The following is a 21,371-nucleotide window of genomic DNA, read 5'->3' as shown; positions in this document are numbered from 1 at the left end:
GTCTTAAGTGCCAACTAAAATTTAATTACATGATTTTATGGAGAAGATGTCTGCAAATAGTAGGGTTTCTAGTCAAAACATATTATTTAGTACTGCTTTCAACAGGACAAATTAAATATCAAATGCTCGTTCAACTAATTGATTATTTGTTCTTTTCTATTTTCAGTACAAGTCCGGGACAACTCCAAGATGTCACTATGGATAATACTTGTAAGTAGTTGATTTGTTTTTATTAAAGAAGAAATTACAATTTTGTTAGCTAATTGAGTAAAATTGCTTTGCTAAAGTTTCTTGTTCTTCCCTTAACAGATTTCTTCAGTTCTTTGATTAATCAGATTCGCGTTGTGAAAAAGACAAAGACTTATTGCGAGAATGAATGACATCCACAGCTCCTAGTACTATATGAGTCCTTTATCAATCAATACACTCTTCAGTACACTACATAATCTTCCTTGTCCCGCGCGCTCCCAAAAGGAAGCATGAAAATTGTTTATCTTATCATCGCCCAAGCTTTTCTGGTTTCCTTCATTCTGCAACTATTTTTTCCTTCCATGATGCAGCCCAAACTTTCCTTCTTCGCATGTCGCTAGCTATCAATGCCGCCAATCACCGCGGCACAACGGTCCACCATGTCATCATCAACGGCGCAACAACCGGTATGCGGCCTAGGCCTGCCTTAATAAGGAACTCCAGACATCCTGATTTTGCGCCGAGGTCCACCAATTCCAGCTGTTGGTCATCAGCACTCCATATGGTCCTTAAGTCAAACTGCCAATGGCGCCCCTGTGGGGACTGCCAAAGGCTAAACGCCCAGACCACTGCAGACTGATACCCCATACCACTCATCCACGACTTTGCGCACCATCTCGGAAACTGCTTCATCTTTTCGACCTTGGACTTAGCCAAAGCCTACCACCAAATCCCTGTAGCTTCCGAAGACGGCATTATGCATACCCTTTGGACTCTTCGAGTTTATGCGGCTGACTTTTGGGCTGCGCAACTCGGCACAAATCTTTCTATGGTTTTTCGACTCGGCCCTGCGAAACCTTAATTTCTGTTTCGTATACCTGGATGATGTCAGAGTCTGAGCATTTTCCAATGTCTCCTTGAGCCCGGACTACTCCTAAACGTGGACAAATGCAAGTTTCTCCAGAATCAAGTTAGATTCCTCGGTCATTCCATACCCTTGACGGAATCCGACTCAACCCAGACAACGCGCAAGCAATTTCAAGCTTCCCGCGTCCTAAGACAGTGAAAGAGCTGCGGAGGTTCCTGGGCATGCTGAACTTCTATCGTCGTTTCCTGCCCAAGGCCGCCCAACACTAGTCTGTTTTGAACGCGTACTTGCCTGGTCCCAAAACCAAGGACACACGAGTGATTGTGTGGTCTGAAGAGGGTGTCCAGGCGTTTGAAAAACCCCGACAGCAGCTGGTTGATGCTACATTCTTGTCATTCCTTCAACTAGACGCACCCCTAGCCGTATTTGTTGACGCCTCTGACGTCACAGTAGGTGTTGCTCTTCACCAAAGGTGAATCAAATCATGCAACCATTGAGTTTCTTGTCTAAGCAGCTGAACTCCGCTCAACGGAACCACAGCACTTACGATCGAGAACCGCTCGCCGCGTACTTGAGCATCAAACACTTTCGTCTCTCCCTAGAAGGTAGGCGGTTCACACTGTTCACGGACCACAAGCCTCTACGTATGCTTTAAAACAAGAGCCCGACAAAGTTTTCCCTCGTCAGCTTCAACACCTGAGCTTCATAAGCCAGTACACTTCTTACATACAGCACGTGTCCGGCAAGGAGAACATAGTTGCTGACGCTTTGTCACGTATCTCCGAAGTAAACATCCCCGCCTCAGTTGACTTTCCGGCTATCGCCAAGGCACAAGAAGATGATACAGCACTTCAGAGCCTCAAGTCCAACCCCAAATATAAATTTCGGGAATTACCTATTTGCAACTCAAACCTCACTATTTTCTGCGAAGACTCGGAAAAGGAATCTCGGCCATACATTCCGGCCCGTTTTCGCAAGGAAGTGTTCCATGCAGTTCACGATTTGGCGCATCTAGGCATCAGGACAACGAATCGGTTAGTTATCGGAAAATACTTCTGGCCCGCTATGAACAAGGACATCAGCTCCTGGGCCAGAGTATAAGGTCACCAGGCATGTAAGAAACGAAGTGGGCTTATTCCCTCGAACGACCAAGCAGTTCCACACGATCCATCTTGACCTCATAGGCCCTTTGCGAGATTCGCACGGCTTCAGGTATTGCCTCACAATCATCGGAAGGTTTACACGGTGGCCTGAAGCAATGGCTCTGGCTGACATTACAGCACAATTTTGTGCCGAAGCACTCTGTTGAGAGTAGATCCCTCGCTTTGGAGTCCCGGCAGTGATAATCACTGATCAGGGAATGCAGTTTGAGTTGAACCTTTTCTCGAAGCTAGACAAACTCCTGGGATTCAAACGCCATAGGACCACTGCATACTACCCGCAATCCAATAGGATGCTAGAACATTGGCACCGGACGCTGAAATCCGCTATCATGGCCCGCGACGATCCGTCCTGGACGCAGGTCTTGCTTCTCGTCCTACCTGACCTCCGAACAGGCAGCCGGGAAAAATTTGTTGCCAGCCCCACAGGGCTGGTATAAGGGGGAGAGCCTAAGGCTCCCGAATGACCCAGTCTTTGACAGAAGATCGAGTCTCACGGACGCAGGATTGCTGCGGCTGCTGAGAGAAAACTTAAAAAGAATCAAACCGACAGCACCCACTGGTAATGCATCCGCGATAGCCAGCGCAACTAAAGATCTTGATAAATGTGCGCACATCCTGGTCAGGACGGATGCCTCTGGAAGCCGCTTCAACCGCCTTATGAGGGCGCGTACTCGAGCGGGCAAAGCATTTTTTCCAGCTCGAGATCGGAGGCTACCCAAAATCGGTCTCCTTATTTAGACTAAAATCATTCTTTCCATCTGACACAACTCCTAACTAACGGCGTGTACGCTTTAACATGTAAATGGAGCTACATTCCGGGTTCAGTCGCTAAAACCTCACGTCTCAGCTGAGGGCGGAGTGATGTGACGCGACAGCCTGAATTTTAATTTACGGTGTAGAAGTGCAGCTACCGCACAACGGATGCCACCACTAAAGCTCTCAACAGCGAGTGGCCATTGAACTCGCTACACCGCGTGGCCGTGCCCGGAAACCGAGTCGTTGAGAATGTACCGCTTATTTGCCAATGGGTCGAGTCGATTGGAGAAGAAGCGGGACTCGACCCAGTCATAAAAATCACTTCAGCCGAGCAGAGTTTTGACATCCATGAGGCGGACAAACTAGCCGAAGGTGCAGACGATGTCAACATACAAAACGCAGCTTTAAGTCAGAGTGTAAGCGGACTTGAAAACTACAACAATATTATCGCTTGGTGGTGAATGTCGGCAGCTGGTTGATGTGTGTATGGTGTAAGTTTAGGCCAGACATGGCAAATGAAGCAAGAGGAAACCACAACAGTCTGACATCTATTGGCTTAACAAAATATGAGATGCTCTCACCCCCCAGAAGAAGAAGCCAGGTGATGCGAAGTAATTTCATTCCAGGCATGTGGTTAAGTCAGTTTTTTTCGATTTTGCAGTCTTGCCGAAACAGTTTTGCGGTTCCGGTTTTTTTTTTTTGTCAATTCTACTGCGAATTTCAATGGCCATTTCCGTACAACATGAACTTTTTGACTAATGGCAGGTTAAGAGGCAGAAGTGTCGGGACTCCCCCCAGATTTCCCAACTAGCTTATTATATCATGGCAGCCTGCAGGCACTTCTGTAGTTGCAATTGGGTTGGCCGAACATATGCTATTAACCTATTTTCAGTGAGGTATAGTTCTACCTTCATGATTGAAAGAGAGCCAACTTCTATGTACCCGGTGCTCAGAGGTGGCGGTGAGGAAGACCAAACCAAACCAAGTGGCCGAGGAGTGGTGGCACCGGGAGACGCTGTACTCACTTTGGTTTGCCGGCCGTGATGCAGTAGGCGAATGCTCAAAAGGACTAATCAGGGTGATCAGACCCGAGTCTGCACGGGGCTCATCTGAAGTGGCAAATTGTTCACGAAACCTGACCAGGGGTATACTGGTACCATGGGAACCGAAATAGGCCCTGGACTCTCATACTTCGGGTGAACTCCCCTTGTGTGTGAGTACAGCTCGGTTATTTGCAGTTGGCCCCCGAGTGGGAGCTTCATGGGGGTTGTTGGTTATGCTCAAGCGAGAAGAGACCTTCTGGCCTCGGCGTGGTGTTGCGTTTCATCACGGGTGCCGTACTCCTTAGTTCGGTAGAGATTTAGGTAGGTCTTGCATCCACCAGTATGAATGCTAAGCCATGCACTTGGTATAGACTGGTACCGTTGTTGCTTGTCACAGCGGGGCTCTGATGGTGATCATAAAATCAATCCGTGTCTTAAAAAGACCGTGGGATTAAGTCTTCTAGACAGGTGCTCACGTTGAACCTTCAACGACTCACCCCTATGTACCCAAGTTCATTTCCTTAGCACTCAGAAAAATGGAAGACTGGACTTGTGAAAGAGCTTGTATGTGTCAGCAGAAGCGACGGTTGGCAATCACATAGGAATTAATGTAATATTCCGCGGTTAATATTGTACGTTTTGCATGATGTTGTAAAAGTGTTAACCCGAATGAAATAAAATGCATTGTATGCTTCGAAAATTTCGCAAACCATTTGCCAAGAGCTATATATACACATGTTGTAAAATACGACGTGTTTTACCACAAAATTGAAGCATAGTTGGCGCCAAATATTAGGAAAAATTTCTGTTGTGTTCAACAAAATTTGCATTGTCCACATCGTAATATCAAAATTCCGTCGAAAACAGTAGTATTCTAGCCATTTAATTTGGTTTCAACTAGGCCAAAAAATTCAGTTCTACTGAAGCCTCCCTTCTTCAAGTGGACAATTAAATTATTTCAGAAAGTCTTCACACCTGTGCCAACTTTCTGGTGCATCATTCTCCCCTTGCGATGCAATCTTTCACTACGAGAAGTTGGACAGAAATTCGTTCTAATTAGCGTAACCTAAAATATAATCTACGTACGAGCGCATACCTAATGATGCACTTTTGCATGAGAACCACAGCTAACAAGAGGACTTCCATTATTTTGGTCCGCCTTACTCTGATCTGCATTACATGTTGTCAATATACAAGCGCATCAGCAGTAAAGTATCTTAGCCTCGAGCACCATCATCTAGCTCACAAGTCCTACAAAATTCCAAGACTGTGAATAAGACCACGCAATAGCTCATTTTCTGTTTTAATTGATTTTTAGGATGCACCCATGAGAAAGTCAACAACCGTCTCATACAGTTTCTTGTTCCTTTGATGTTGATATGATGGTTCTAGGGCAACACGAGGAAATGGAAATGAGAAAATGAACGTGTCAGAGATGATTTTTCTTAAGGAAAATTGATTTGATTTCAAGTGACCATTGACGAAAACTAAGAAGTAGCGATTCTGCAACTAGAAAAATATTTCCGCTTGAAAAAATCATGGAAAAATATCCACTTGAGACTACACAATGTCTAAGAGCTTTTCGTGCTTTGGCAAACGTCCAGAAATTTGTTTTAAATTTAGAAAATTTTTTGAATTTTTTTCTTTCAAAAACAATTAAATATTATGTGATGGTTTCTTTAGTTCATTGCGCATTGAAGGCGTTTTAGGACATGTGGAAAGGTATGATGTTGGGAAATATACAAATGTGAAAAATGTGCTCACACGTGTATATAGTTAGAGGATGTAGCAGCATCCCAGAGGGTGTTTATTCAGAATTTTATCGGATGTAAGCGTAAAAATGTCTGGACCAATCAAAATTTCGATACATTTCGCCCCTACGTGCACGTAACCCGCCTACTCCTACTGCTTCGCACTGTTTTGATGCGGCTCGGATGGTTTCAACCTTCCAAACGAACCCTCCAGCACAAACTTCGCCTTTCGAATGTGTTTCCTCAGGAGAGGCCGCTGTTCATCCGCCGTTAGAAGAACTTGGGAGCTCCATAGCTCTTCCAGTGGCAGCTAATCCATCTTCAGCGCACTATCTCTTCACCGGATTATCAATGCCTTCCGTGGCAGTGCACCAGATATCCAGCCAGCTTCATTCCGAGCTCTCAGGTGGCCCTCTGCTGCAAATCACTTCACCGCCTAATTAACTTTTCGTTACCAGACTTGCCTTCTCTACTTCTTCTGATGAAGTTGTTAATTACATCAAAAGTACAGCTTGTTCGTCTCCGTCGCCTCTTTCGTGCATGAAACTGACCAAGGATGGCTGATCCGACCGCGTAATTGCATCCTTCAAAGTGACGTATCCACTGGACATCCATGCCGTCGCCCAACCGTTCTTTTGGTCGCAGGGAATATTCATTAAGCCTTACCAGCGGAATAATTTACGAACAAATTTTCGTGTCGCCCGCCTGCCTCGTCGAACAGCTTGTCAAGTACCCTAAGTCTTCATTATCAAAATGTGAGAGGCTTACGTACCAAGCTGTCGTGTTTCAATCTTTCTGCCCTGACTTTCCAAAACCATTTCATCTGTATCACTGAAACGTGGTTGGATGAGCTCCTCGAGGCGTTCTCTGTCTTTCGCTGCGACAGAGATCGCGTAGCCTCAGGTAAGTCAGCTGGTGGAGGTAACTTGATCGAGGTTAAGTGTCCCCCCTACGAGCCGATTCCATCTTTTCTACATCTTCTACCGCTTATGATTGTATCACCTTACGTGTTTTCCCTCCCAACGTCAGTCTTTTTATTATATGCTGCGTGTACTTCCCTTGCCTCCGTCCCTCCCATCTGTGCAATGACAGCATTTCAGATGTCCTTACTGTGACTTACCCCTCTCTTCCCTTCATTGTCTAGGATGACTTTAACCACCCTTTGTTTTCTTAGCCTCACATTCCCGGCCCGCTACAACTTCCAATTTGTTCCTCTCAGCCGTCTCTCCCTTTATTCACTTTCATGAACACCTGTGCTGCTCTTTAGTTCCACCATAAATCATCTAAATCACAATCTCGATCTAGTTCTCTCCAACATAACAGAACGACTCCTTTCTCAATCTTTTCTTGCTCTTTCCTATATTGTTCCTGATGCCCATCATCTTGCTCTTGAGTTCGAGGTACTACTGCCACGCCTCAACTCCAATACTATGCGCAAGCCCTCTAGGCTTAACTTTCGTAAAGGCAACTTTGAAGGTTTGAACTTAGTTCTGGTGTCAATGAACTGGGCTCCCATTCTCTCACCATTAATCTGCGCCCAAACCCTCCTCTTTTTTTATTTAATTCTGTCTGACATTCTCCCTAGTTACGTTCCTTCCTCCCCCAAATTCTTGTGCCGCTACTTATTATGGTTCACTACTGAAATCCATAAAAGAATTCGTCTAAAGCAAGCTGCGCGGAAAAAGTTTTTAACCACCGGAAACCGCGCAGATTCTGTCCATTTCTACGCTCTGCGATCTTCAGTTAACTCGCTGATAGATAAGTCTAGGAAGGGTTATCTGGACAGTGTTGAAGCCGAATTGGCGCGTGGTAACTTAAAGCCTTTCTGGTCCCACATCCGTAACGCGCGCAATCCCTCCTAGTTCCCTTCCACTTTCATCAAATTCTCTGGCGCCATTGTTACCTCTCCTCAGCTATCCTGTAATTTACTTTGCAGTTACATCTCCTCGATGTATAACTCCTCTCCCTTTTCTTCCTCTCTCCCCCTTCTGAGTATAGCTTCCTCCGGATCTCCTGCCTATCCCCTCTCTGCTCCCTATTTGATGCAGTACCTTACTGGCAACCTTGATGCCAATGCCGAACCCGGCCCCGATAGTCTTCTCAACCTCTTCCTGATTAAAACCTCTAAGTTCATTTCCCTTCCTGTCTGCATTATTTTCAATAAGAGCGTCGAAGAGTGTCGTTTTCTCAGCCTGTGAAAGAAGCCCTTATTTTTCCATATACAAAGGCGGTGACTATAGTCGTGCTTAGAATTCTCGCCCTATTTCGCTCCTTTTGTCCTGCTCCAAGATCCTCGAGAGGTACGTCAGTGATTGGCTAACCATCCACTTTAGCCATGTTATAGCAAAGGGGCCGTATGGCTTCATAAAACGTCGATCCACTGCTACTAATCTTCTGGACCTCACCAACTTTGTGGCCAAATGCCTCAACTCTCAACAGGAAGTCCACGAGATTTACACGGACTTTTCTAATGCCTTCTATTCCGCTACCCACCAAATACTATTATCCATAGTTGCCTCTCTCAACATTCCTACATCACTTTTTAGCCATGTAATAAGTGCCTCCTACCTCTCTTTCCAATCTCGTAGCGGTTCCTTTGATGGTTGCGCTTCTAGTCCTTTTTCCCTCTCCTCTGATGTGATACAAGGATCCATTCTAGAACTTCTTTTATTTTTATTCTTTATTAACGACTTCCCCTCTATCCTCACTTGTCCTTGCTTGTTATATGCCGATGACCTCAAGCTTTTTTTCTCCGTTTCGTCCTCATTGGATTGCGCTTCCCTGCAGGGAAATCTGGATACTTTGGTCCATTGGTGCGCAGTTAGTTGGTTCTTAATGTCAGCAAATGCCACTCGATGTGTTACTCGCCCAAATCTTCTCACACTTCCTTCTACTCTCTTGGTGATTGCTCTCCCTCCTATCTGAAGTCTATGCTCAACCTTGGCGTAATCTTCGACGATAAACTCTGTTTTGACAGTTTTGATATCACCAACCATACTTCCAAAATGTCAGGTTTCATACTGCGTTCTTGTACTGATTTCACCTCGGTTCAACCCTCCATAATGCATTTTAACACCCTCGTGAGAAGTATCCTTGAGTATTGTTCCGTGATTTGGCCCTCCTTCTGTAATTGTGATTATTTTGCCCTGGAAAAGATACAGCGCAAATTCATTCGCTCGCTCTTCTTCAAGATGAATCTCCCCCGGGTTGACTATCCCGCCCTCTCCGTTTCTTTCGTCTCCCTTGCTTCCCACAAAATAGAAATAAACTCTTTAAAGGCCTGATGAACTGCTCCGCTTCTGCTGCTATCGTTCCGTGTGCCCTTCGCGGAACTCGAAGCCTACGAGGTAGGTTAGACAAGTAATGAGACTGATTTTATTGCCGCGCTTGTGGTAAACCTGCAACCTTAAAATTCTCTTCTCCCTTTCCTGGTATCCTTCCCCTCTCCATTGATATATTCACCATCGCTCTATCTTCGCCTTCTGTGTCATATTAAGTAGACGTGTGTTGGTAGTGCTCATCACGAAAATGGAGAAACGAAATCTAGAGCAACGCGTTGGGATAAAATTTTGCGCTAGATTGGGTGAAACAGCTTCGGAAACGTACGCTAAAATTGTAAAAGTGCCTGGTGACAGTGCTCTTAGTCGTGCCCAGGTGTTTCGATGGCATAAAGAGTTTAAGGACGGGCGTGAAAACGTGGAAGATGAAGCGCGGAGTGGGAGACCAGTCGAAGCTGAAAACGATGATTATTACCTTTTCTGATAGCCGTGGAATCGTCCACAAAGAATTTGTTCCACCGGGGCAAACCGTAAATCAAGTCTACTATCGCCAAGTATTCGAAGGATTGCGAAAACGAGTCGCTCCTAACTGAATCCTTCATCACGACAACGCGCCATGCCATATCGCCCTCAGCGTGTCCCAGTATTTAGCCTCTAAAGGCATCGCCGTGCTGCAACAGCCGCCTTATTCGCCCGATAAGTCACCTTGTGACTTTTTTTTATTCCCTTGTACAAAATCGGTGGTCAAAGGAACCCATTTTGAGTCAATTACGGACACCCAAGTGGCCACGACGAGGGTACTCGCGGACATCCCAGTCGAAGCGTTCCAGAAATGTTACGAAGAGTGGAAAATGCGCTGGACTCGCTGCATAGCTGCCCAAGGGGACTACTTTGAAGGGGATGGCAGAGTTGTTGAATAATTTTTAAAAATACGGTTTTTGTAGAATCAGTCTCATTACTTAATTGTCTAACCTCGTATTTCCATTCCCCGATAATGCACGACAACTTGGTCTCGTGGACTCTTAGTTTTCAGTGCAAACTACTATCTTTGGCTTTTTCCTCCTTCTGAGGGCAATATGTAATTGGATTTTTTTCTGTTTATTGTCCATTCAATAAATAAATACACCCCCTAACGCGGCATATCCTCACCCTTCTACTTTGTTATTTGACTACTACGACTTCTGTACGTCTAATTGACAGGAAAGCAATTTTTTGTTTATTTATCAAAATATTAATTAATTTTTTTTTCATTTGTATTTGTAAATTCAACGATAACACAGAGTTCCTTCGTATCGAAAATTTCACTGAAAAATTCAAAGTTTTAGTTTTCATCATTTCTCATTTTTTTTCTTTCTCAAATTCGTGTTTGAAGCAAACATTACGTTCGTTTTTTACACTGATCGCCTCGCATCTAACTTCTACAACGTACAATATTCCTCCAGTTGTTTATTCACGCGTGCTTAACAATGGATACAAATAATACGGTTATTGTTTCGGATATAGAACAAATCATTAATGGTTTGTACTTAATTTTATCTAGAGTAGAAATTAAGTGTCTCCCTACGGGTGCATAAGGATGTGAATAAGTGACTTTTAAAAAAGGACAGAGGACACACCAAACACTGCCTAACTAGACTGTCGTCCTTAAAGTTCTCCTTGGGGTAGGGTTATTAAAACTTCTCCCCAGAGAGTATCTTTTAGCTAACAAAATTGAACTAATTTCTTCCAAATTCAGTTGTATGTGTCATAGGAATATGTTTCATTAAAGATATTTTTATTCTTTCCAAACAGATGCTCTTGGATACCGATCGCCTAGCATGAGTTTACAGCATGGGGGCAATGCATCACCGGGGCAAGGTCGCTCCGTTCGGGAATTCGAAGAGCAGATGGCTTCTTTACGGAACGAAAATTTCAATCTGAAACTTCGATTGTATTTCGTGGAACAAAAGGTACCCGGGTACAATTCATCGGCAAATTCATCATCAGATGGCCAGGAGAGTCTTTTGAAGCAGAATGTCGATCTTAAGGTTCGTATGCTTTCTGATTCATATTAGATGCTAACTATAATATTTGTGTCATCGTTTTCATGGTTCACTTAATAGCTGTGTGTGATTAATATTACTGAGAATTAGGTTAAAAGGTTTATTGTTCTCTTTGCACTCTATTTTCCAGCATGAATGGAAACATATTGTTCAATGGATGTCTGAGCATAATACATTCCTAAAATTTGTTACAGTTTGGGATGGTTAAATAAACCCCTAGGTCAGGATCATCCAGAGGGGGCTGAGCTATCTGAAAACCTGAAGATCATTGCGAAATTCACCCGGAAGCTCCGCGTCACCTAAGGGCCGACCTACTGAAATATATCCTGATACGCGCTTGCATGTCCCTAGCCTACCCTGGCTCGAGAATGTGTGTTGGTTCTTTTGCACACTTCAGTTTCTTGTCATTATAAAACAGTCATCGTACAAAAAAAGTATATCGCACGAGATTACGCAAACAGTACATAGTAGTAACGCGAACCTGAAAATTGAAATTTAGAAAAATTGGTTTGATTACTCGCGTTGACCCGGAGGATTCGTGATCCAGATGCCGGGAACGAAGGCAAATTCATGACGGGTTGAAATCTCAGTGGATGTCTCTCCTGCCCCAGATCTTAAGAGGGTGCGGTCTTTGGGATCCGCCACCCTTTCTTGGCATCTTCCGGTCATAATATTTGGCGATGTCCCTTCAATTTCAGGAAACAGGAGGAGTCCTCAAATGAAATAATCTGTGATTCCATCTGATCCACAATGTAATTCAAAAGGATATTATTGTGACTGGACGATGGACAAATAGACCATCCGAACTTCCCCAAGTCAACTAAGAAAGCAAAGCCATTCCAAAAATTTAAAACCTAGCCTAAAAGATTTCGCCATTCAATCCAAAGTTTTGGCTGCTTGGGTATCAGTCAGAACAACTTCGTTTTACTTGGGGCTTGGATCATGCCCCAGTCATTAATAGACCTCCAATATTGCCAGCACCTTCGCATAGAATGTGCTGGCATGTGCTAGAAAAAGGTACGACTCAGCTACACTGTCCAAATCCGAGAATACTCCCGCTCCGATTCCACAGACCATCTGTCGGTAAAGAATACTTTCTCATAATCGCGCAACATATCGCCGGTTCAGTTCCACACTGCCTTGGTTGGAAACCCCACAGCACAATTTCTCTAGAAGCTCAGTTTGCGAGTAGCTTAGCCTATTGAAAATGTCCAGAGTTCCCGTGTTACTTCATCTAGGATGCTACTATAGCCAGCACAATACAGGGCATTTAATATTAAGATCTAGAGGGAGGCCGGGTAGCGTTGCAGAGTCCCAGTAGCACTGCACATGCGGTTGTTTGGATCCTATTAAGCTTTACCCTATTGTATTTCCGACTCAGCGCATGTCATCACACAAGAGAATCGTACTTTAGGATGGAACGGACCACGTTTGTGTTTACCCAAAGAACCATACTCTGGCGTAGACCATATTTCATCAGGAACGTCTTCTTGCAGACGTGGAATACTATGCAGGTCCGCTTAACCCTCAGCTTTATGTTAATTCTCCAATTTAGGATCCAGGAGCATACTCAGATTCCATTGGAAAAATGTCCATTATTGTACATTTAGCTGTGGAGGTGAAATCGGGGCATGCTTGTTTTGGTGGTAAATAGCTTCAACTCGGTTGGTTTAATGACAGGCTTCACATCTTGCAGCCCACAGGAACACCTTTCCTAGCACTAATAACTATTAGGTTATTGCAAATGAAATGGCCGTTTTTGTACTAAAATTTGAAACGACTGTAAAGCTTACAAAAATTTATTTATTTAATCAAAATAGGTGCCAGTCGATTCAAAACACTTCTCCCAGCGAGATTCAAGAGCATTTATGCCAGTTTCATGGAAGTCCAACTGTCGGGTGTTGATAAATTCGTCGAAGGCAATTTTGACAGCCTCTTTGTTCCTAAATTGTTTTTCCGCCAAAAAATGATCCAAATGCTTAAAAAACTGGTAGTCAGTTCGCGAAAGGTCGGTGATATAGTGGATGAGGCAGAGTCTCATACTGCAATTCGTTCAACTTTTGAACCGTTGTTCTGGAAACATGAGGTCGTGCATTGTCGTGAATGAGTATCACATCATCTCTGTTGACCAATCTCGGCCGTTGAATACTCAATTTTTGGTGCATTTCCTCGAGTTGGGCACAGTAGTTCTGTACATTTATCGTTTCTTCAGGTGCCAAAAAATAATAGTGCATAATTCCAACTATAGACCACCAAACAGTCACCAAAACCTTTTTCGGATGGAGGCTCGGTTTCGGCATATGCTTCGGTGGCTCATCAGCATCTAGCCATTGTGCTGATTGGCGACGATTGTCATATAATATCCACCTTTTATCACATGTCACTATTCTGTGCAAAAAGGGATCGGTTCTGTTGCGGGTGAGTAGAGAACTGCAAATTTCTATTCGAAGCGCTATGTTTTGCTCCGTAAGGGCCTGCGGAACCCATTTGTCGAGCTTTTTCACCTTTCCAAGTTGTTGCAAGTGCCAGGAAACTGTCGAGTAGTGTACGCCCAGTTTCTCTGCAATGTCCCTCACAGACTGACGTGTGTCGGATTCGACCAGCAAACGCAACTCGTTGTTGTCAATCGATGGTCCTGGATGTCCACGTGGCTCACTTTGAACGTTTACGTCGCCTGACTGGAATTTTTCGAACCACCGCCGTGGGGTTCGTTCATTTAACGTATCAGCTCCAAATGCGCTGTTAATGTTCTTGGTCGCCTCCGCCGCTTTATGACGGAGTTTGAACTCATACAGAAAAAGTATAAGTTCTTGGCTTTTGCCCATCCTTTTTTCCTTTCTATTCTCTGTTACCTCAACGATGGTCAAAACTGAAATGACTCCTTGATTAAATGTAGGAGTATTTATACTTCAATATTCAACACCAACAGCGTCAACTGGTAGTGGTTTGATACACCAAAATCGGAACTAACTTCACTTGTTTGCCAAAACGGCTACTTCATATGCAACAACCTTATATTATACTATAGATAACTAATAACTAACATCACAAAGTCTCGTCAGCTTGCGTCACCACCCTTACCCGGACGGAGAGGTTGAACTACCCTGATTCTTAACATAGATACTATCCAATGCGCACGCTACTTCATCTCTGCCCTGGGAGCAGCGGACCGAAAGCGTTTCTTTCTTTTTGTGTACTTGGGTGCTATGCCCTAGAGGTCCGTGGACGAACGGGGAGTAACTTGCTCTCCATTTGATCCAATCTAACATTAAGTAGATGTGGACTTAGGATCCCTCATATCCTAAACAAAAACTTTGCTATTCACGTTGTTGAATGCCTCTTCTATATTCAGAAAGACAGCTAAAGTATATTGTGTGTATGTATGATCCTTGAGTAGATGTCCAGAGCGCGCTTTAAGATTAAATGATGAGCTGAAGGAGCCCCCCCCCCCCCCCCATATTCCCGAGCTTAGCTCATACTGCGGCGTGCAAACCACACTCGACGGGACACTGCAGTAGAGTTTCACGCTATTGCTAGGGGACTTCGAGGACAATTTCGCCATTTTAGAATAACTCACCCCTCATGGTTGATTCTGGTCAAGCGGGATAGTCATCTGGCCACTCCCAATTTCAATAAGTCAGTACAAGTCAACTTACATATATGATACTACAAAAATCTATATACCATACTTTTTAATTGTTAAATGTTAATTCAAAGTTTATATCGAAATATTTTCACAGAAATTTTTGAATACTCAATCATGACATTGACACAATTCCAGGTTGACAACGAAATTTTGAAAAAAGAACTCCAGCAAAAGCAATCGCTTCTATGTGAAGCAGCCAAGGCCATGGAACTGATGGAGGAACAACAGAAAGAGAACGATGAAAAAAGCCACGGAATTATTGAGGAGTTGAATCAAAGAATTCAGTATTTGGAGGTATTGTGATATTGAAAGTCAAAATACACTAGTGAATCTCACGTTGCCTGATTTTTTTTACTACAGGAAGAGAACAAGCACTTCGAGAGGTCAGCAGGCCAACAGAACATGGATCAACTAATGGGACGCAGCGATCTTATGGGAGACGTTGACATTCTACAAAAAGTTGTTATTCTACTATTTTTACCTAGATTTTCCACAAATCGACACTTTTCCTATTTTCCATGAAATTGTGCAAATGTCTGTTTGTCTGTCTGGATTGTGTACTTATTTCTTCACTGATATAAGCCGGACTTTATAGAAGAAATTAGTATTAGTTATTAGTTATTTGATGTGGGAATGCTTTAAATTTATTTCAAGTGTGTTCTGTTTTTTTTTTCGCTAGAGTGCAGTCAAGCAGGGATCTTTTTAAAATGCAAAACTGACTGCGCTTCGAATACAAACTGAGATATACATTCCTGAAGATTTTTCGGAAAAAAAAACAGATAATTCTGAAAGGGCTAAACATATTTAGGATGGATCTTACATATATCTATCTTCTGTTCTTTTGTGAAGCATTTTACTTCAGAAGTTGCTTCAGCTCTTCTTTTCTTTTCATAACTCCTCCATCACTGTTATGCGCTATGTGTTTTTGGCGCGATCCACTCGTCGTCTATCCTGGGTTAATGGATTCCATTTCATGGCATATGGTAATGGAGTTGATGCCACTTCTTGATATGTGATCTATTTACTGTCACTTCTGCCTCCTGGTTAACGGGTACCTGACCACTAAGCCGACAAAGCTTCGAAATAGTGTCAGGCCAGGGTACCCCGATGAAGCAACCCAGACATAGGAATCAATACAACCCTAATGCTCAATACTATTCCTATGCACATAATAGCTCTCTACATCAAATCCATAACATTACCTTAACATCTCACTTAGGTTCGCGAATTGGAAGGACAAGTTAAACACTATGAAGCAAAGACTGACGAATTGATTAGTAAACAGACCGAATTGGAGCAACTCGTCGCGAATAAAGATGAGTCATTAACAGATCGGGAGAACACCATCAAACAACTGGAGTTTCAAATTGCTGAACTCCAAGAACAACTGGACGAAAAAGCCAAGGATACAGCTAGTTTGGAGGTAAGTTTGCTTCCTACTTTTCTATAGAATTTGAGATGTAACCAAAAGGTAATGGAGATAGACTAGGGAAATGTTTTATATAAAGATAAGTTCCGTTGGAAACAAATTCAAACCTGAATTTCCTGCTTTTCAAATTTTACAAATTTTTCCGTGAGCTAATGGATTTTAGGACATTAAGTCAAATTACAGGAAAATTTTCTTCTCTAAATTGAAAACAACATGCTGGGCAGTCAGTCATAAATGTCACATTGGACGCCACATAGAAATTCCGACAAAAAGGGCTGCATTTCCTGTAACAATGAAAATGTTTAAAAGAAAAAATACTTTTCAGACTTTCTATTTCCTTGGTCATGCGGTTGCTCGTCCGTCTCTATTCGTCTTAAATTTTTTTTGAATCTTTTTTTTCTTTATTCCCTTTCCACGACACTTGCCATCTAAAATTAGACACTTTCGTTGTGAGTATCATTGCGGGACTCTTGTCTAAAGTAATAAAGCATCACGTTTTAAGTGTCCACATGTCTGTCGTAAATCTTCAATCTGACTCCCAATCTGTGAATTGTGAGGTACTTCATGAGTTTAATACGGTTTGAAAGTGATATATGATATGTTTATGGGAGAGTATCGAATGCAAATGATGTGTGCAATGCTTTTTATTGTCTGTCATTTAGTAGTAGTAATAGTAACCATTGTGCTGTTTTTGTTGAAAGTTGATGGGGAGAAGAAAAGGAGATCGTATTCATTTATTCTTGAATTAAAACGAGGACTTTTACGGTTTTGAATTTGTTAAATCGGAGCACGATTGTTTTAGTTATAATGGATTCCACTTTTCGTTGGTTATGCAGAAGAGAGAATTATTTGAAAATTGTTACGCGCTACGTGTTATCAAAGCGCTGATTTTCACAAGAATAAGTTAAGGAAATGAAATAATAAGGATAGAATATAATCCAGAATATTTGTTCATGCTATAAAATCGGTAAATATATCTCTTTCAGATGGGTATATGTCAGAATTGAAGAAAATCAGATTAGTAGAGAGGGTTTGTCTCTGTCTTCCATAAAAATCCAGTACTTTTGGTATGATGAAATATGCAGTTTATTCAAGAAAAAAAATACTAATCGAATATGAGTACAACAGTCGTTTTTCAATTAGTTCTTTCTACCCTGTTAATACTGACTGGGCTTCGCCATATCTAACGTGCCCTTAGCCACATAATCCAACTTTATTCGTCATTAACAATTAGCTGGCATATACGCTGTAAATTTTCCATCAATTTTTCCGCATATTCTTAGAATGAATAACCGCGATATTTTCTTCTATTAAACAATGAGTTGTTTTGTTGTTTTTAAAATTTTCCTAGCTATTAGCGGTCATCCAGTAAACCATGTGCTCGGAGTAGGTTTCTTAGTCATCCAAAAAATGAAACCTGCTGTTATCGGCGTGGAAAATATAAGCGAAAGGCTATGGACTTTTCGCTTGCGAGGCAAGTTTAGAAATATAAGCCTCATATTCACGCCCATACAGAGGAGACTGCAGAATCGGAGAAGGATACCTTCTACGAGGCAGTTGAGCGGACCCTCGAAGCCTGTCCCAAGTATGATATCAAAATCATACTTGGAGATAGTCAAGTAGGAAAGAAGCCCATATTCAGGCGATACGTCGGCTCCCATAGCTTATATAGGGATATCAATGAGAACAGACTGCGGATTATTCAGTTAGTAGTATCGCACGAAATGGTTGTTCGAAGTATCTGGTTTGCACGGAAAGCGATCCACAAACACACTTGGGCCTCTCCAGACGGGACCACTTTCAACCAAATTGACCACGAGCTGATTGAACGCCGCCACCTCCCAACCTTGATGAATGCCAGAACATATAGGGGGGGCCAATATAGACTGGCATCACTATCTCGTTGGCGTGGTGCTTCGAGTTCGAAATTACGACACCACCTACAATCCCCTCTGACAATCAGGTGAGAGTGAATACTGAAGCCATTCACAACACAGCCCTCCACGACAGCTACAAGAGGGAAATGGATGCTGCAATAACCGCAGTCAACAGAGATCCTGGAGATGAAGCATCAACAAATGATCTTCACAACCACCTGAAGAATGTTATCATTGATACGGCCACAAAGATACTTGGCCCCAGCTGCAAAAAAGTCGGAACGGCTAGTTTGATGATGAATGGAAGCTACGGAACGGAAGAATGCCGCATGCCGAGTAATGTTGCATTCCCAAAGAACGCGGGCATCACGAACTCCGTCAATCGGAGAAGCGACTTCACAGACGGGAAAAGGAAGCCTGGGAGAACCAACAAGTCTGTGAACGAGAAAAGTACAGGGAGCAACCGCACCAGGCGCGGAAGTTTTACCAACAAGTCAACAGGATGAAGCCTTATACACCTCGATGCTCATCTTGCCGAGAAAAAGAGGGAAATCTGATTTCTGACAAAATCGGCATATTGGAGCGATGGGTTGAGTACTTTGATGAGCTACTGAAAAACCAGAATATCAGCGCGTTGGAGGTCCCGCCAACAATTATAGAGGTATCACGTTGCTGAGTACCCTCTATAAGATATTCTCCGCTATCTTGCTAGGCCGGATAGCCCCATACGCCCAGAACATCATTGGCCCATACCAAAGAGGCTTCACTCCAGGCAAATCAGCAACAGATCAGATTTTCTCTTTGCGGGAAGCGATGGAAAAACAGTTGGAATATGGACACCAGTTGCACCATCTATTCATCGACTTTAAAGCCGCCTATGATAGCATAGCCAGGGTAAAACTGTACACGGCCATGAGAGAATTCGATATCCCGACGAAATTGATTAGACTGACTAGGCTGACCCTGACCAATGTGTGAGGCCAGATAAAAGCAGCAGCATCACTCTCAAGACCCTTCGACATCAACAACGGTCTACGATAAGGGGAAGCCCTATCATGCGTCCTCTTTAATCTGGCCCTGGAGAAAGTGATACGTGATTCTGAGGTAAATGCAAGAGGTACGATCCTCTTTAAGTTGACCCAACTACTGGCCTATGTTAACGATATCGACATCATGGAAAAAAACGACCCGGAATGTACAAACTGCCTTCATCTAGATCGAGCAAGCGGCGCGAGATCTTAGGCTGCACATCAATTGACGCAAGACAAAATATATGGTGGCAACGTTAGCACCGAAAACCAATCAACCGACAACATCAAACCGCACAGGTGAAACGGGAAGAATAAAGATAGGAGACTACTACTTTGAAACCGTTGATAGTTTCTCCCATCTAACGTCGAAAATCACAACCGATAACAGCTACGACGATGAAATCCGCGCACGGTTGTTGGCAGCCAACAGAGCCTATTTCCGCTTACAAAAACTGTTCCGCTCGAAACGACTCACCATAGGGTCAAAGCTCTTACTGTACAAGACAAATCTTGCCAGTGCTCATGTACTCCTCGGAGACTTGGGTTCTTAGGAAGAAAAATTGCAAACTTTTGGCCGGGTTCGAGAAAAGAAACCACCGAAGGATTTTTGGCCCTCTACATGAGGATGGACGATTCCGTAGCCTACATAACGACGAAATCTATGAGCAATACCATGACTCGTCAGGTTGTGGATAAAATCCGGCTCAATAGGTTACGGTGGGCGGGCCACTTAATCCATATGGATGAGGATGATCCAGCCCGGAAAGTCTATAAGAGCAATATCTATGGTAGAAAAAGAAGACGAGGCAGACCCTGCCTGAGATGGAGCGATGGCGTAGGTCAGGACACCAGACAGCTTTTAGGGATATCGAATTGGTCTGGGATGTCTGGAGTTCCTTATTAAGGCAAGTCTAGACCGGATACCGGTTGTTGCGCCGTTTATGATGATGATGATGATTTCTAGCAAAATTTGGTATATGTTGCGCCGCTGTTGCTGCACCTCTCTACAGTCCTTCTTCGGTTTGCAGTTAGAAGTTGAATGCAAATCGACGCAGACTACTCAAACGATTGGCAACTTGTAATAAGCATTCATGTGACCAAATCAAAAAGGCTATACACACGAAATGAAATTTAAAAATAAAAGCGAAACAAAATCATCATCGATGTTTTTGCCCTGTAAATATTCAAGGTTTGCCTAGGCAGTTTCTTCACGTATTGTGTACACTCTGGGTGTATTACGATGACAACTGTTACAAAATTATCCGCAGTTATCTTTGATGGTTTTTATGGGACAGAAGCAGAAAGCTAAAATATATACTGACACCGCTATTGTCTTCTTGGCCTCTCTCAACATTTCTAAAAACCAACAAGACACAGCATTTGCAGGGATTCCCCCATCTCTTGCCAAATTTTATCGTTTTTCCTGTAATGGATTGAGTTCGGCCGAATCCTTATTGCGAATGAGACAAATCATTTTCGTTTTCCATAATAGAGTCTTTCGCTAGCTAGCCATTAAGACGCTACAATTTCCAATCAATAATCATTACAAATATACTGTTTCAATTGATAACTAGGGAAATGAGACATTTTCCATCCATACTGACAAAGTTAACCAGAATCTTAATATTAAAATTGTAGGCTGGGCACATAGAAAGTTTCCTAATTCTGTGCATCATATTAAGGTCTCCCAATTTTGTTCATCCACCGTAAGGATCTTCACTTCCATTTTCCTATCTTGGACGATTTTGTGGCTAGATCCGTACTTCTCGTGACTGCTTTCCTTAAGATTATTTCTAGCGCAGAAGCTACCGTTAGATAGCGACTATGTACATTGCCGGGTCGTTTATTGTTCCTTTTCCCTTGTTACATATGTATTTCGTTCGAGCCGTACAATATTTATTTATTCGAAAGTGATTGCGTTTTCATATCCATTTCGGTGTAAACTCGGATGTGAGTCATCTTTTCGTACTATCTAGGCAGGATATTTAAGCAGGTGCCGATTGTTGCTCCGTGGGAGCAGCAGTTAGATGATGTCGTATCTGAATAGTCAAAATGTTCGATTTTTTTCAGATTATTGTATAGCTCTGCCGGCTCTCATGGTTGTCAATTGTTAAATTAGGTGTTCCCCATTCCTGTGTTCATTGCACTGTATAAAACTGTTTTTTCTATTAAAGTGAACCAGATTCAAGGGTTTTCTACTCTTTTTTCTCTAATATTTTGAAATAATATCCCCTCACAATAGCTGTTAAGATAATACACGTGCAGTTTTCAAATAGACTGACTTTACTAAATTTTAAG

General features: G+C 42.9%; 1 protein-coding gene across 4 annotated transcripts in view; it reads left to right on the top strand.

Annotated features, from left to right (window-relative positions):
• The window catches only part of LOC119654866 (centrosomin), a 125,261-nt gene that overhangs the window by 83,747 nt on the left and 20,143 nt on the right, over nt 1-21,371 (top strand). For 3 of the 4 annotated variants that reach the window (XM_038060455.1, XM_038060459.1, XM_038060456.1), the window contains 5 exons: nt 167-210; nt 10,840-11,075; nt 14,872-15,030; nt 15,097-15,195; nt 15,956-16,159. In XM_038060455.1, the coding sequence (XP_037916383.1) occupies nt 167-210; nt 10,840-11,075; nt 14,872-15,030; nt 15,097-15,195; nt 15,956-16,159 (742 nt within the window). Of the gene's footprint in view, nt 1-166; nt 211-10,294; nt 10,567-10,839; nt 11,076-14,871; nt 15,031-15,096; nt 15,196-15,955; nt 16,160-21,371 lie in introns of those variants that run through there. The other variant, XM_038060457.1, reaches the window with a different exon arrangement.

Source organism: Hermetia illucens, chromosome 4, assembly GCF_905115235.1.
Source record: "Hermetia illucens chromosome 4, iHerIll2.2.curated.20191125, whole genome shotgun sequence".
Taxonomy (NCBI): Eukaryota; Metazoa; Arthropoda; class Insecta; order Diptera; family Stratiomyidae; genus Hermetia; species Hermetia illucens.
The sequence above is the reverse complement of the archived record's forward strand: the minus strand, read 5'-3'. Positions and strand labels throughout refer to the sequence as shown.